The sequence below is a fragment of the Cavia porcellus genome, unplaced genomic scaffold, assembly GCF_034190915.1.
Source record: "Cavia porcellus strain 051 isolate PalLab524CR breed Dunkin Hartley unplaced genomic scaffold, mCavPor4.1 scaffold_2, whole genome shotgun sequence".
Taxonomy (NCBI): Eukaryota; Metazoa; Chordata; class Mammalia; order Rodentia; family Caviidae; genus Cavia; species Cavia porcellus.
In genome coordinates, this window is record NW_026947485.1 from 118350344 (window position 1) to 118365826 (window position 15483).

Below are 15483 nucleotides of genomic sequence, written 5' to 3' on the forward strand. Positions count from 1 at the left end.
CTGCCTGAAGGGCCCAGTAGGAGTGAGCCCCAGGAAACAGCAGGACTGAGCCCCAGGGTGGGACAGGGGCCGAGTACAAGCAAAGGTGGGTGCCAGGGTGCCAGGAGAAAAGGGCGCTGCTGATTGCAGTCCTCAGCCTACGCCCCCATCAGGATGCTTGCTTGAGTGTCAGTGCATGTGACACTGGCAGAGCTGCAGAGAAAACCACGTCCATGCCGTATCCATTGTCTTCGTTTCCACCCACTCTCAGCCCATCCTTCCATCGCTTTGCTTAACCAGGAAAAGTCTTCCCCCGGCCTCGGGTTTACCTGGCACATTGGTGCCCCTGGGGTTTAATGTCAGTGGGCCACACCTCATCTGGACAGCGCCGGGCAGTACACACCCAGTTTATTCTCCCCAGGGCCCTCCATGTCAAGCGTGGCTGTCCACAGCACCCTAAGGCCCTAGGCTCCTGCCCTGCATTTACCTTGCTGCTCCTCGGCCTCCCCTCAGCCTCCACCGTGGCCGCACACCGGAGCCGTCTAGCCAGCACAGCCTCGCGGCTGTGCTATGTGCAATAGACCTATCATAGCCTGTGCCTGCGTGGAGAGCCCACAGCACTGCTGTGTGGCTCAGGCCCGTGCTGGCCTTCAGGAGGGCGGGTGTCCTCCTCAGCAGAGGTGTCCTCCCAGCAGGTCCAGGGGCCCTGGCGCCCCAACCCACAGGGGGCTTGGTGTCAGCTCCAGGTGCCTCCAGGGCCCCGCACTGTGATTGGGGGAAGGGGGGGAGGACAGAGTCCAGCAGTGTCTTCAGGCTCCAGAGAGTGCGTCACCTGCTGAGCCTGCCCTGTTGCCCTCACAGCCAGATCAACGCCCGGCTGGACGCCATCTCTGAGGTGCTGTACACAGGGTCCAGCGTGTTGGGTCAGATCGAAAGCCAGCTGCAGAAGCTACCTGACCTGGAGCGGGGCCTCAGCAGCATTTACCACAAAAAAGTAAGTGTGACCAGGGTGGGAACCACTCACCTTGCTGAGCCTCCTGTGGGCACTGTATGCTGAGGGGGCTCTGCAGCAGCTCTGGCATCACTGCATTGCCAGCAGTGTTGTAACACGGCACAGGCAGGGGGTTTTACAGACCTATTGGCACATCAGGGGAGTCAGAAGCAGCATGTTGGTTTTTACCACTTAATATTACTGCTTAAGTGATAGCTCTGATGAGAATTTTCCACACAGGGAAATAATCCACCATCAGGACATTGCTGAAATGTTAGAAAGATGGGTGTTAAGTTTATAATAATCGAAAAGAAACCAGGTTTTAGATGCTTTTCCTCTGGCAGAGGTCGCACACATTCCTTCCTGGGTTCCCTGCCACCCCTCCGCCCTGGGAGATACTGCTTCTCTCACCCTCGTCCTGCATTTGCTCACATGGGCCCGGCTGGGAGCAGGGGGCTGTTTTCAGCTTGCTCACCAGGCCAGAGTTTGCATTCAAGCCCAGTCCTGACTTTGGGTCTGTGGTGGTGACTTTTGGGTGTCAAGTGCCTGTGGCTACTGCTTATTGAGTCATCCCCCCGCCCAGCTCCCGTTTGCTGCTGCTGCTGCTTTTTTTTTTTTTTTTTTTTTTTGGTACTGGGGCTCAAACTCATGACTTTGCGCTTGCCAGGCAGGTGCTTGTGCAGCTGTGCTAAACCCTCAGCCCTCTTGGTTGCTTCTTTGCACAAGCAGATTTTATTTTTGGCTCCAACACAAATCCTTGCCAATTTAGCAACACTGTTGTCGAAAGATCTTTATATGACCAGGCTTTAGTGTGGCCAACTTTTTATTAGTGTTTACTTTTTTGAGGCCTTTTTTACCCTGAAAGTTTTGTGGGGATTAAGTCCTGCTGGAGAGCACTGGGGATACCCAGGAGAGTTTGTTTCTCTGTCTGCTGTGCTGTTTTGCTGACACTTGCCGAAGCTGAGCTGAGTTTTATGGTTGACTCTGAGGTCACATAGGTGCCACATCCCTGTTTCTCTGTGGCAGCCGGGTGCCTAACAGTGCTCCTGTGTTGCACTGCTCTGGCAGACAGCATGTCGCCAAACCTGTGCCTTCTTGCAGGGAGAGGCAGGAAGAGCTTAAGCTCCACCCTGGCCTGGGTGGCTCAGCAGCTTGGCGAGAGCCTGTCTCAAAAGAAGTCATGGAAAGGGCTGGGGTTCTAGTTCAGTGCAAAGGCCTTGGGCCCCCAAGTCCTGTAGAGAAGAAAAATGGACATGACACTTCAGAGACCTTTCCTTCACAAAGAGGAAATGGACGCTGAGCTCGGATTCTCTGGGTTACAAATTAAAAGAGCAAGGCCACTGTGTCTAAGCCATCAGGGTGGCACTGCCAGGCCTGCTGCTGTGACCACTGCTGCTGTGATCTTTGTTGCCTCTCCTTAAACCCACTGTGTGTCTGCCCCTGTGAGTTTTGTGCATTTATAAAGGTTTCCAGGCTCTGCTAGCAGTCACAGTCTAATTCATTTAGAGTGTAACCAGTGCGCTGTGTCAGGAGGACTTGGTTTTAGAGTTTCAAAGTGGCCTCCCTGAGCAGACTGGGACTCACCAGAAACTGTCCCTGTGCTGTCTCATGTTTGCACAAAGAGCAGCCTGGGAAGGGGTGGGAGCTTGGGGCGGTGCAGCCTCAGTGTGCAGCCCTGACTGCTCCGCTCTGAGTGAGCCCTGGCACAGGCAACACTGAAGAACACCTCCGCTGTCTGGAAGGTGGAGAATGCCACAGGAGTCACACGAGTGGGTACTGTGGGGAAAGTGTTGGAGAACCCATCAGAGCTGGCCCTGGGTGAAATCAAACTTCTTTTGACCCTGAAATTTCAAACTGGCATCATAGAAAAGAGTGCTTGTCACGGAGATGCTTGCTACCTGCTGGAGGGCAATAGCTGCCTGCCAAGGTTGGAGGATTCACAGAGGGTACAGCACTGTGCAGATGCCAAGAGGGGGGTTTATGGTTTTGTTTTGTTTTTTTAACAGGGTTTGATAATTTTATTTTTTTTGAGACATGGTCTTGCTACATCGATTTCTGGAGTTTTGTGGGCAGGAGTCCCCTGCTCAGCCAGGAAGAATCCAGAGCCCTGCCACAGTAGGACATGCCATTGTGGCTGAGACTTGCGGCTGAGTCCTGAGTGATCTCACAGGTGTTTGCTGCTGGCCGTAAGAGGAGTGGGTCATCTGCCTTGTGTGGGGTGCTTAGTCCCTTCCCTGCTCCCCTGAATACTGGCTGAAGAAGCTCAAACACAAGGTGTTTAGCCCTGAGTTAGCCTTCCCTTGGCTCCTGCTGCTCACTTCAAAAATGAGCCTGGCATGGTGGCACATCCCAGCAGTTGGGAGGCTGAGGCGGGAGGATCGCTGCAAGTTTGAGGCCAGCCTGGGCTCCAAAGTGAGTTCAAAGCCAGCCTGAACTGCATAGTGAAACCCTATCTCAAAAAGACAGACCAAAAAAAGCTCTCTCTTCTCTCTCAAATTATAATAATCATATGTAAGATTATTATCTAAAATTATACTGAAGCAGACATAGTAGTGTGGGCCTGTAATCCCAGCTCTCTGGGAGGCTGAAGCAGGAGGATCTCATGTCCAATCTTGAAAAATGAGCAAGTTCTCAATTTAGCAACTTAGTGAGACTTTGTCTTAAAAAATAAGAAACAAGGGCTGGGAGGGCCTGAGTTCAATTCCTACCAAAGCCATTTCCACTGGAAATGTTTATCTTTGCTTCTTTACCTTCCTTAGATTGCCATTAAGTGACTGTTGACTGAAACGCTTTCATGCCATGCTCTGTGCAGACGTCCAGCTGCCTGTTTTGGCCTGCCTGTCTTGGCCCGGGGGGCTGTGTGAGCTTTTCAGGAGCGCTTTGAACTGGATTCTTGTATAGTTGGACCTGACTTCTCATTTTCCTTCCTAATTCACTTCACTCCTGTGGCTAAGGATTGTTAGTTAGATTAATGTTCTTAGCACTGGTCTGTTTTACTGATACCACTTACCATGCTTTATCATCAATGTAACTAAAATCCTTTTCATCTCAAGAGGTTTCTCTTTATTGGGTGTTCACTCAGTTTCCTGGAGAGCTCTTTCCCGGAGCTCCTGGCCCAGCGTGGCGCAGAGCGCACCCTGGTGAGTGGAGGCTCCAGAGGCCTGCTGCAGGGACTTCTCCCCACTGTCCCCACTTCAGGGCGGGGTGTATAGGTCCCAGAAGCCTCTATAAGCAGAAATGTTTTGAACACTTAAGAGCTGAAAGTCTCATTTCCGTTCTCCCATCTGATTGGCTGTGCAGTTTGGGTCATAGATTGCGGTGCTGCTCATCTGGAGAGAGCAGAACCAGCAGGAGGTGGGTGTAGTCACGCAGGGGCACATCAGGCAGCTTACAGGGTCGGTAGGGGCTCGTAGTGACTGTCCACACTAGGAGTTGTGGTAGGAGGGTGCCTCCTGACCCACCCCATGTGGGCGTCGTGACCGAGGTCGCCATCGCCGTCCTGTACGATGGTGCAGTGTGGTTTGCTGGCTTCTGGTATTGATGACAGTTGGCCCAAGCTGGTCTGGTTCTGAGTCTTTGTGTGGCTTCTCTGTTTCCTCACCTGCGCTGGGCATTGGAAGACGTTCTGTTTTGTCACCAGCGCTCTGAAAGCTTGTGGTCCTTTGCTGTGATTGTTTGTTTTCATTCACTGTATTTTGCCTTTCAGGGTAGCAGCTTAAATCTTGCAGTTAGGGCTATTTTCCTGTCTCTCCATTCCCTCAGCATTGTCCTTCGTGTGTTTGAAATAGACCACATAGCAAAGAAATGGTAAACAGTGTGTTTTAAAATGAAAACTACCAACCACATATGGGCTTTCTCCCCTGCTCACATCATTTTCTTATAGCCTGAAAATATTTTACGTGTTTAATCTCATTAGGAAGTTTAGGGCACCAACTAGTGAGCTAGCTGGTCCAGAGTTTTGCCTTTATTCTTATTATTTTTTTTTAATTTTTTAAAAAGATTAAGATAAAAGGGAACATAACAACACAGGTCAGAACAGAACAATTTGAGCAACACAGTATTTCACCACAAGACAACTCAACATAACAGTTGTTACCATAGTGTCTCTTTCCTTGAAATATTTGAGTGTGCCTTACTATACTGTATTATCAAACATAACAAGACAGTGTAAAACCATTCAAAAGAATGAAAGTATTACAGGGTATTCAGAACCAACTAACAGAAAACGAACAATCTCCTTGTCTATAAAAATTTGTTTCTATTATCACATATAATAAAATCCAATAAGATACAACATGATAAAACCTATGGAGACAGAAGAACAAAAGCTTGGTGGGACTTCAAAACAAGATGATATTAAATCAGCACAAGCTATTATAGTGTCTTGTTTTCTTCAAAATAGCTGTTCATATCATCACAGACAATAAAATCAAACAACCCAGAATAAAACCATTCCAAGTAATGAATGAAAACATTATAAGACTTCAAAGCAATATATTTGGGAATCATGATTACCACATACTTTTATGTATTCTTACCATTTCTTACACTGGGGAAACTATTCATTATTTATACATGTGAGTTTGATTTATTTCACTTATGAGTATGGTCTCAGGCTGCATCCATTTATTTATAAATATCTGAATGTGATCATTCTTTATAGCTGAGTAGTACTCCATTGTATAAAAATACCACATTTTTCTTTATCCATTCCTCAGTTGATGAACACTTAGGTTGTTTCCAAGATCTGGCTATTGAGATTCCATCTCACTCCTGAAAGAATGGCCAGGATCAAGAAAACTACCAACAACAAATTTGGAGAGGCTGTGGGGAAAAAGGAACTCTCCTGCACTGTTGGTGGGAGTGTAGACTGGTACAGCCATTGTGGAGGTCAGTCTGGAGATTTCTCAAAAAGCTGGGATTGGAAGTCCCATTTGTTCCAGCTATTCCACTTCTAGGCATATTCCCAGAAGAACTGAAAACATCATACCACAGTGATATATGTACACCCATGTTTACAGCAGGAAAATTTGTAATAGCCTTTATTCTAATTGTAAGATATCGCTCATTAGATCTCACCTTCCATGTCTTATACTGTGTTGATAGAAGACACTTCTCCCCTCAGTGTTCCACCCAAGAGTTCTTCCTGATCGTCAAAACCCTGTGTCACCTGAAGTCCGAGTTACAAGCTTTGACACCTGCGGTGAGTTCGCACGTACAGTCAGACTTGCTCCAGGTGTGTATTTTAGAAATCCCGGAGCTGCTCAATCCAGTGGAACACTACTTGAAGATACTTAACGAACCAGCTGCCAAGTAAGTACTAAGTGCTTGGTTCTTCCTTTCTGGCAGTGAGTGTAAACCAGTGTGTGTGCCTCTGATGTGGGGCTTCTCCGGCTTCGCTAGAGTAGTGATAGAAACGGCCTGAATGCAGTGCGGTGAGGCATGTGCTTGGATACTGAACTTCTGCATTACTCTGAATGCAGCTGCTTTGCAGTCTGCATGGAGGCAGCTGCCCGCGGGACAGGTGCAGCACTTCTGCATGCACCCAGCCAGGAGGAGGAGAGGAGCTGGGCAGTGCCGGGCAGCAGCGGCGGCAGCTTCCTGTGCTCCTTTCCCGGACACACAGCATCCGTCTTCTGTGTAGAGCTTAGATTTGGAAGCTCCCCTTAGGAAGGTGGTCACTTCACAGTGCATCCCACAGGAGCCCAGAAAAGAGGCAAGAGCCGTGATGTTTACATTTGTCTTTGTTTTTCGAATAAGCAAATGACAGAGATGCAATTTTACCTCTCGGTTTCAGTGCAGGAATCATAAACTCCCTAGTGAAAATGTTGGGTAATTTTGTCAGTCCTCAGAAGTTGAGAAATGGCACTGTAAATACTGAGTGACAGGGCTGGAATTTACCTTCCTGACTCCAGCCCTTTGGTCTCTCATCATTCTTCAGACAGGAATGATAACTGGTCTCATCGATGAGCTTCAATGTACGTACTGCTTTTTTTTTTTATATTTTAGGATTGGGGATAAAACTGAATTATTCAATGACCTTTCCAACTTCCCTATAATAAAAGAGAGGAAGGATGAAATTCAAGAAGTCACTGTTAAGATCCAAACACATTTGCAAGAAATACGAAAAATCCTAAAAAACCCATCAGCACAGTACGTGACAGTTTCAGGACAGGAGGTAACGTCAAATGCGCTTTCTCTTCCAGCAGCTTACAGTGAGTAGAAAAGGTATTTTAATGTAGGCAAGAATTTGAGGATGGTGTCTGTGTATCAGTTTTTAGAAGTTTCTGTTTTGTTCCTTGGAAATATGTTGTAATAACTTGTTTTCATAGGAAATGTTTTGCTAACCGTTTTATTAGTCTCATGATAAATTCATGCAGCTTAATGTTATATGGGTCTTGGTGTTCTCTTTTGAAATTATGTAACAGAAAAACCTTGATTATTAGTACTCTAGAGAATTCACCTAGCCTGAGACCAGTACAGAGATCTGGCTTCAAGATGGTGAAATGGTCTAAAAGAAAACAAAAACAGAACTATCCTGAAGTCCTGCACTTGGTGTGTCTTCCATGAGCCTGCCATGTTTTGCGGACTGTATATTGTCCCCAGTTTGGTGTTAACATCTGAATGAGAACCAGAAAAAGATGGAAGCTGCTTTTTCATTGCAGTGCTGGGGCTGAACCCAGAGCCCTGCATTTGGTAGGGAGAGAAAGGCTTTTCCGGTGTGGCAAGGCTTTTGGTCCTCTTCTGAGTCCCGAGGCTCGCCATCTCTGGGTCTTATGTTTAATACAAAGATGCCAGCTGCTGGGATTTGTAAAACTTTACTTTGCTAAAATAGCAAGGTGGGAAAATCATTTTATTCAAGATTTTAAAAAACAGGTATTTTTATTATGGGGAATATTTTAATTTCAAGTCAGATGTCTTTATATTGTGTGTTTTATTGAAAGGTGGCTAATTGAAATAAAGTACTGTAAACAATAGCATGTATTAAAATGTTTATATGTTGGGCATTTAAGAGATGTGCCACTGATTTAAGTTAGCCTGTTATGAGATGTTTTACTCAGACAGATAGTTAATCAAATGTTTATAACAAAAAGTGATTTGACCATTTTAGTCAGGGGTTGCAAGGAGAACAATTACATATAGGACTCATAATTTATAGCATTATTTATAATGGTCACCAAAGGAGTCAGATACACAGAAGTACAGGAAATCTGTGCACAACACTAAAGACCTAGAAAATCTAGCCAAGCCAGGATCCTATGGCAGTGTCCTGCATGAGTCCTGGTGAAGACCTGGAGGCCACGACAATAACTCAGCAAGTCTATTTCACGGATCTGCGCTAGGTAGGCCCACAGGTCAGTGGTGGAAGCTAGTAAGTCTGTGCCAGTGCATAAGGGATCTGTGCCAGCAGGTTGAGGACTCCGTACTGTAGCCAAAAAGTGACATTCCCCCAAAAGGCACCAAAGTCATCCTCAGCAACAAGGTCGCAAACTCTTCTGACAGTGAGAACAGTTGAGTTCATATCAGTAAGCCAGTGACAAGCTTCTCCTGGAGATTAAACGGCACACATCTTCCCCTCCAGAGGCAGGAAGCAATGCTCAAAGTAAGGATCAGCGCTCCCCCAAAGTGAACCACAGCCAATCTCAGCGACAAGGTCCCAAGCTCCTTTGATGTTAACAGCTGAGTTCATAGCAGGGGAACCATGGCAAGCCCCTCCAAGAGAACCAATGGCTCCAAACAACAATAGTGAGGAGAACCCACAACACTACTCTTCTTCTCCAGGTCTCCTTTCATGTTGGCAGCAGTCCTCAGGTGGGCCATTCATGCCCAGCACCATACTGATTCAGTGCAGCTGGTGTTAAGTTGACCACCAGTTACTGATCCACTACAACCATATTTGTGTGATATTCATGATTTCAGTGCCTGGGTATTACCTCCAAACACCAAATACTTGATGGCATCTCTTGTTTCACTATGTGATCATGACATGGTGAAGGAGAAGGAACCTGAGGGCCATGATTCTGGCTCTGTGATGACAATCAGATGACCACAGTGGCTTTGGTATCAGTACTGAGAGGGAGTGGAAGGGGCCTGCTTGGTAACGCCAAGGAAGGCTTCATGGAGCTGCCGGCTCTGCCAGTGAGGTGCGGTGTGACCAGTGGCTGGGGGTCCCCGTGCGGGGGCCTGTTGTGGAGACGACCAAGTTAAATAGGCAATGGCTCGTGTACTGACAGTGACTGGGTACAGTCACCACTTACCAAGCACTCTCGGAAGTTGAGAAGGGAGCTAGTGTTTACATGTGTATCTTACTGATTCTCAGGCCATGTAAAATGGGTTATTCCAGTGTAGCTGGGAAGAAGAGTAAGGTTTGGGTCATTAGCCAAGTTACCCAAGGTCGGCAGGCAGTTCTGGCCCCCGTCTGCCAGGCCCCCTCTGTCTGTCCTGTCACTGTTTTCTTCCAATCACAAATGCCACTCCCAAGAACCATTAGCACCATACGTTTCTGATAAAATCGAATCATTTTAGAGTCTTTACTGCTCCATCTAAAGCAAAGCTTGAGTGTGGGGAAGGCAGTCTTGGGAGCAGCTGGCAGCTTAGTGGTAAAAGTGGGAGGAAATGACCAAGACTTTCATAAGGACTGGTTACTTAGTTAGGAAAGAAGATACGGTATCTTTATCTTCTCCACACCTTAAGTAGGTCAGGATGACAGATTCGAGAAAGGTTCTTCTAGTTATTACCAATAGGATGAATTCTTGTTGGTGTGAAACAGCCTACTTTAGATTTTTACTGCTACATTATTGCAACATTATTTTATAATTTTTTGAGAAACAGTGATTCTATTCATTCAGACACCAAATGAATCCATTTCAGAATTCCTATAGTCTGATTCTGTTTTGGCAACTAAAGGTTTTGGCAAATTTTTTTAGAGTTGCTTAAAAGACTAAGGTCAGGCCCATCCAATTGGATTCTTCTGAGAAGTTGGGAGCTCGGGCTCCATATGACACCCTTCCCTGCTGTCTGAAATTCCTCTTTGCACATACAGCTTTCCTGACACCTGTAAAGAACTACTCAATGGAAGCCCGGCTGCATAGGGCATGGATCCTATTATTACCAGCGGTGGGCGAATAAGCGTGCCACACTCTGAGGCCGGGCTGACAGTGCCCGTTTGGGCCCTGTCCCCAGTTCCATTGGGCTCATTACCATGCCCAGCCTTACCGTGTGGAGACTGGGAAAGTGTCAGCTCAGAAGAGGCACAAGAAGGAAGAGACTCTGGCACTGCCCCAGGTCCCTGTCTCTGTGGGCTCTCTGCCATCCTTTAAGCCTGTGGAGAATATCTCACTCTTAAACACAGATACGGGCAGTGCGTAGGGCAGTACTAACAGGAGCAAGTACAGGCAAAGGAAAAGGAAGGACATTCTGGGAATAACCTTCGGGAAAGTTTTTATTAATTCAGAGCGTGTGGTACATCCAGGAACCTGTTTTGTGTGTTCCAAGTGTGGGGAATGTAAATCTTTTAAGTAAACAATATGTGAAAATGTGTAGCAAAGGGAGAGCCACTGGGAGAAGAGAGGGTCAGGTTTGGCACTGGGAGACCCAGGGCAGGTGCCAGGGCAAGTGAGGCCGTTGGCTGGCCAGCCCGGCACCCGAAGAGTGAGCATGGCCGACCGCAGTGGACATGAGGTTTGAGTTTGAGCAGGGCGCTAGCCCTGGTGCATCAGGAGCAAAGCAGGAAGGAGAGAGGGGCACGGGAAGAGTTGCCGGGAGATCCCTCTGTAGTTTCCGGGCAGCATGCAATTTCCAGTGTTACTAAAAGGCCCAGTGCTGTGGGTCCCCTCAGATGCCACCCCTGTGCCTCCAGCACCCGTGTCCTGTGAACTTCACGGCTGTCAGAAGCGGGGCTGGCATCCCCACTCTGGGGAGTTCTGGTGATCAGAGACTCGAGGACGCTGTGCTGAGCCTGTCCTGCATAAAGGCAACTCGTAAAACAGGACACTGTGTCCTCATCTGCTTTGGCACTGTGTGACTCTTGGCTCTCCCCTGGCCAGAATGACCACAAGAGAGAAACATTTTGAATCAGTTTAGCACATCAGGGCAGCCTGGACCTCGCAACTAAAGATGTTTCGAGAAGAACCTGGAGAGCTGCTGCAGGAGGTGGCAAGAGCGTGGGATGTGTGGTGTGTGCAAGGCAAGGGAGGAGGGTCTTGGGAGGGTTCATGGCGATGCGGCCTTTAGTGGAGCAGTTACTTTAAAAACATTCATCACAGTTTCCAGTCTCACCACATGCAGCTAGTGCGGCATGAAGAAAGCTCGTGGTGATGCTTTAGGCGGGGGGCCCTGGCTGGGGGCCTCCAGCAGGTCACCCTGGGGCTTGGGCAGCAGGGAGGTTGCTCACCCCACTCCATCTTGTACAGTGGTGGTTCTGTGCAGCTGACTGGAGTGATGGTGGCCCAGAGAGATCTCTGATGGTACAGAGGATTCTGTGATTCTCTTCCCATTTTTCCGCCTCTCATCACCACACGCCTGTCCTGTCCTCCGTGCACTGCTGTGGACTCTGGGTAGTTGTCATGGAGCTGGGAGCTTCTTCCCCAATACCACCAGTTATCATGGCCTGGTCAGGCCCACAACTTCCCAAATGAGTAGACTTCGAAGGCTTAAACAAAAGAGACACATGGTACGATTTTACAGGAAGGAAAACCCTCAGCAGAATTTGAGATTCTGAGGGCTGAGACAAAGCTTTTCTGGGCGCCCCATATTTATTTGATTTTCAAACAAAGGGACAGGATACTGAGGAAAATGCAGGAACTGAGCAGCACCTTGGAAGTCAGTTCATACTCCTCAAGGTAGTAAACTGCTAATCTAGGAGAACTTGCTTAGCTCCAGGTTGACATTTACAGCAGGACTGAGAGCAGGAGTGAGACGCCTGCAGATGCCGTCTGTGTGTAGCTAACTGGGGTTGGAGCCAGGCGTCCTCAGCTGTGGCCTTGTCCTGTCCTTTGAGGCATCATAGCATCACAGGCCACTGCAGGCCTAGCCAGGACCAGTGATTTGCAGAGGCTCACTTACTAGGAATCCGCTGCCCGTCTTCAGACAAGGGGCCTAAGCTGGGACAGACTCACAGGTAAACACAGAAACCAGTTGGTTACCTTGAAATCCTGCTCAGTGGTCTCCTCGGTTACTTTCCATTTCTGGAGGGGCTGCTAGTGTTTGCCCTTGGAGTTGTGTAACTGAGTGTCTCATGGCCTCTCTGTTCTTGAGGGCATTGTTATTAAAAAATTTTTGGTAAGTATGAAAATTGGCAAAATCAGCCATTAATTCCTGTTGTAACTAATGCAAAAGCCACAATGATTCTGTTAATGGAAAATAAATTTATAGCCAGGTGATATTGCTAGTGTGACTGTCATAAATACCTAAAACTATGTTTGTGTTGTAATTGTGAGGAAAAGTCCCATAGCCATTCTGGTGTGAGAATCTCACAAAGGGGGAAGGGAAGGTGGGCAGAGAGGGGGTCCTGGGAGCAGACACCCAGACTCTCTGTGAGAGAAATCATTTCTTTTGGCAGGTAGAGCAGCAGAACTTCTTTATGCAAATACTCATAGATTTGGGTTCCCTGTTCTGAATCTATCGCAAAAAAATCCTGTTCTGTTCAGAACAGAAGAGGGCCCATATTTCAAGCCAGCGTGACATGTGATGATTGAATACTTAAAAGTTTTGTCATAGAAGTTGAATTTGAGTGGTGTAATAGTACTTTTTTTTTTGGTATTGGGGATCGAACTCATGATCTCACAATTGCCAGGCAGGTACTTATGCTGCTAAGCTAAATCCCCAGTCTGAGTAATAGCATTTTTAAGATAAGTGGATACTAATAAATAAAACAGGCTATTGCTGAAAAAAAAATCACTACTCTTAGTACACATACACTATTATAAGCACGAAGGCCCCAACTTATATACTTTATGACAAACTTTTGCACAGTACAAGTTGTGCTTTATCATAATTAATCAAGTGTGCATTCAGACATATAAACTCTGTCAAGAATAACACTAGGTTTTCTTTGCATGCTTAGAATATTCACCAAAATGCTGCACTACAGTGGACGAGAGTGCTTACCCATTGAAATGCCTAACTGTTGGTTGTATTTGTTTATTCTAGTTCTTGATTGAAGTAAAGAACTCTGCAGTGTCAAGCATACCAGCCGACTGGGTTAAGATTGGAAGGTAGGTGTGGAGACCACTCTCTTATGACACATTACGGGATGGGTACAGCTGGTGTGCCGACCGGGAGCTGCTGGCTTAAGGTGGCTTCTCTCCCTTGGTTTCTGTAGGGAGGTTTTGACCAAAGGGAAGGTTTGAAGTTATTTTATCATTGAATTTAAAATATTTTTCAAAAAGCTGTCTTACTTTTATAAGCCTTTTTGTTCATCCATAGCTTACTGTTTTATCCTGTCACTTGAGAGTATACAAGGAAACCACCTGAGTCACCCTCAGCTGTGAGGTTAATTGGGTCGGTCGTGATGGTGCGCACCTGTAACCCCAGCCCTCTGGAGGCTAAGGCAGGGGAAGGCAAGCTGGAGCCCAGTCTGGGTACTTAGTGATTTAAACAAGACCCTGGTGACGTAAAAAGGGCTGGGGACGCAGCTCGCTGCGAGGCTGAGTTGAATCCCTGGTGACAACAGCAGCATGAGGTGGCCTGGGTTGCTGAGCTTCTGGCCAAATTCTGCTTCTGACGTTGGTTTCCTTGGAGGGGCTGGAGCTTCCTGCTTCTTCCTTTCCTAACACTTTCTGCACTCCTGGCCACAGCAGTTCTTCACATCTTTTTGCAACTCGTATCCTGAATTGATGAAAATGAGTTAATCCACACTGCATTTGGAGCCATGGTAATGCTGTCTTCTCTCCTCAGTCAGTGTTCACCTCCAAAAGCAGCCCCTTTAGGGAGCAATGTTAGGAAAGTGTGCACTGGGCTGGCATGTGATTGACCCTGTGTGCTCCTGTCCCCGGGCTTGACTGGCTCCATCACTGTGCTGTCTGACCAGCAGGGCAAATGCACCCCTACCCAAGGCAGCCTTAGAGACTGCAGGCAGTGAGGGTAGAAGGCATGCCACGTTATATAAGGATCCATCATTTTAATTTAAAAGCTATTTATCCTCTGTTGCCTTGGTGCGAGCGAGGGCTTCCTCCGCGCTGACCATCTTCCTCTGTTCCCACAGCCAGTCACCATGTGTGTTCATGGCCTGGGGACACAGTCGGCTTCCTGTGCCCATTGGCGTTCCTCTGCCACTGCTGCCTCTGGAAAGGTGCCCTGTGGTCATTCTAATCGTCACAGCAGGCTGTCTAGAGCAGGACCCAATGTCTAGGAAATGAGCAGTGAGATAAATGGGCATGAGGTCTGTGGTCCCACACGATGCCACAGCAAGACCAGCCTGAGTGTCAGTGTCCCCTGGGGAGTCAGCAGGTAGAGGCAGTGGATGGCAGAGAGGTCTGGGGGCCGCATCCTATTTCAGGCTGTCCTGTGGCTGTTGGGACTGATAGTAGGGTCCTCAGGTTGTCATTGGCCAGATCCTGACCATGAAAGGATACACCAGGCTGAGTAGAGGTGATGTGACCTGACCATGTGTTACGGAGACCAGCACTGTTCCACAGCTGAGGAAAGCCTTGATGAGGGAGAGCCCGTCTGTGGCGCCTGTAATCCCAGCACTGTGAGGCAAGGCAGGAGGATCAGAAGTGCTTGCCCTTCCCGTGCTGCTGAATGACTCACTAAGACTTCCAAAAGTTAACTTCCAAAAGTTAAAATAAATTAAAAAGGGCTGGGGACATAGCTGCATGCGAAGGCTCTGAGTTCAGCCCCCAGGTGTGCGCGTGCACACACACATGTGCTTACACACACAGAGTCCCAGCAGCCTGGGCCTGGACTCGCTGCCTGCTCCGCACTGTGCCCATTGTCTCCTGATGCCTGTGTTACTGCTCTTCTCAAACCTCCCCCTTCCCTTCCCCTGCGTCGCCCCTCACACAGAGAAGAAAATGGTGAGAACAGTGACCTGCCCGAGTCTCCGCCTCCTGGCTTGTTCCGTTCCTTTGAGAATTTGCTTCTGATTTTTTTAGAAAAGTGTTTCATTTAGCACAAAGACTGAAAAGCCTTGCCTGTGAATAAAGACACTGACCTCTGCCTCTGCCACCCAGGGACGATCCGCAGTGCATTCCGGAAGCTTCCCGGACATGGAGCCTTGAGTGGAAGCTGCAGTGACACTTTTCTATTCACAGCTCGGCTTTCAAGGCCCCGCAGAGCTGTGAGTCACGCTCTTGGGACCTTGACTTCCTTCTCTGCTTCTCCCCAGCACGAAAGCCGTGAGCCGCTTCCGCCCGCCGCTAGTCATGGAGAACTACAGACACCTGCAGCAGCTCCGTGAACAGCTCGTCCTGGACTGCGGTGCTGAGTGGCTGCGCTTTCTCGAGTGAGTTCACAGCCACAGCCAGTGTCTGACCTCCCACTCTGGGAAGCAGACAGGACGTTTCTACTCT

At 48.0% G+C, this 15483-nt stretch overlaps 1 protein-coding gene across 1 annotated transcript in view; it reads left to right on the forward strand.

Annotated features, from left to right (window-relative positions):
- The window catches only part of Msh3 (mutS homolog 3), a 107801-nt gene that overhangs the window by 53210 nt on the left and 39108 nt on the right, over positions 1-15483 (forward strand). The window contains exons 13-17 of the mRNA XM_063245277.1: positions 841-973; positions 6096-6283; positions 6980-7148; positions 13121-13185; positions 15300-15416. Coding sequence (XP_063101347.1) covers positions 841-973; positions 6096-6283; positions 6980-7148; positions 13121-13185; positions 15300-15416 — 672 coding nt within the window. The remainder of the gene's footprint in view (positions 1-840; positions 974-6095; positions 6284-6979; positions 7149-13120; positions 13186-15299; positions 15417-15483) is intronic.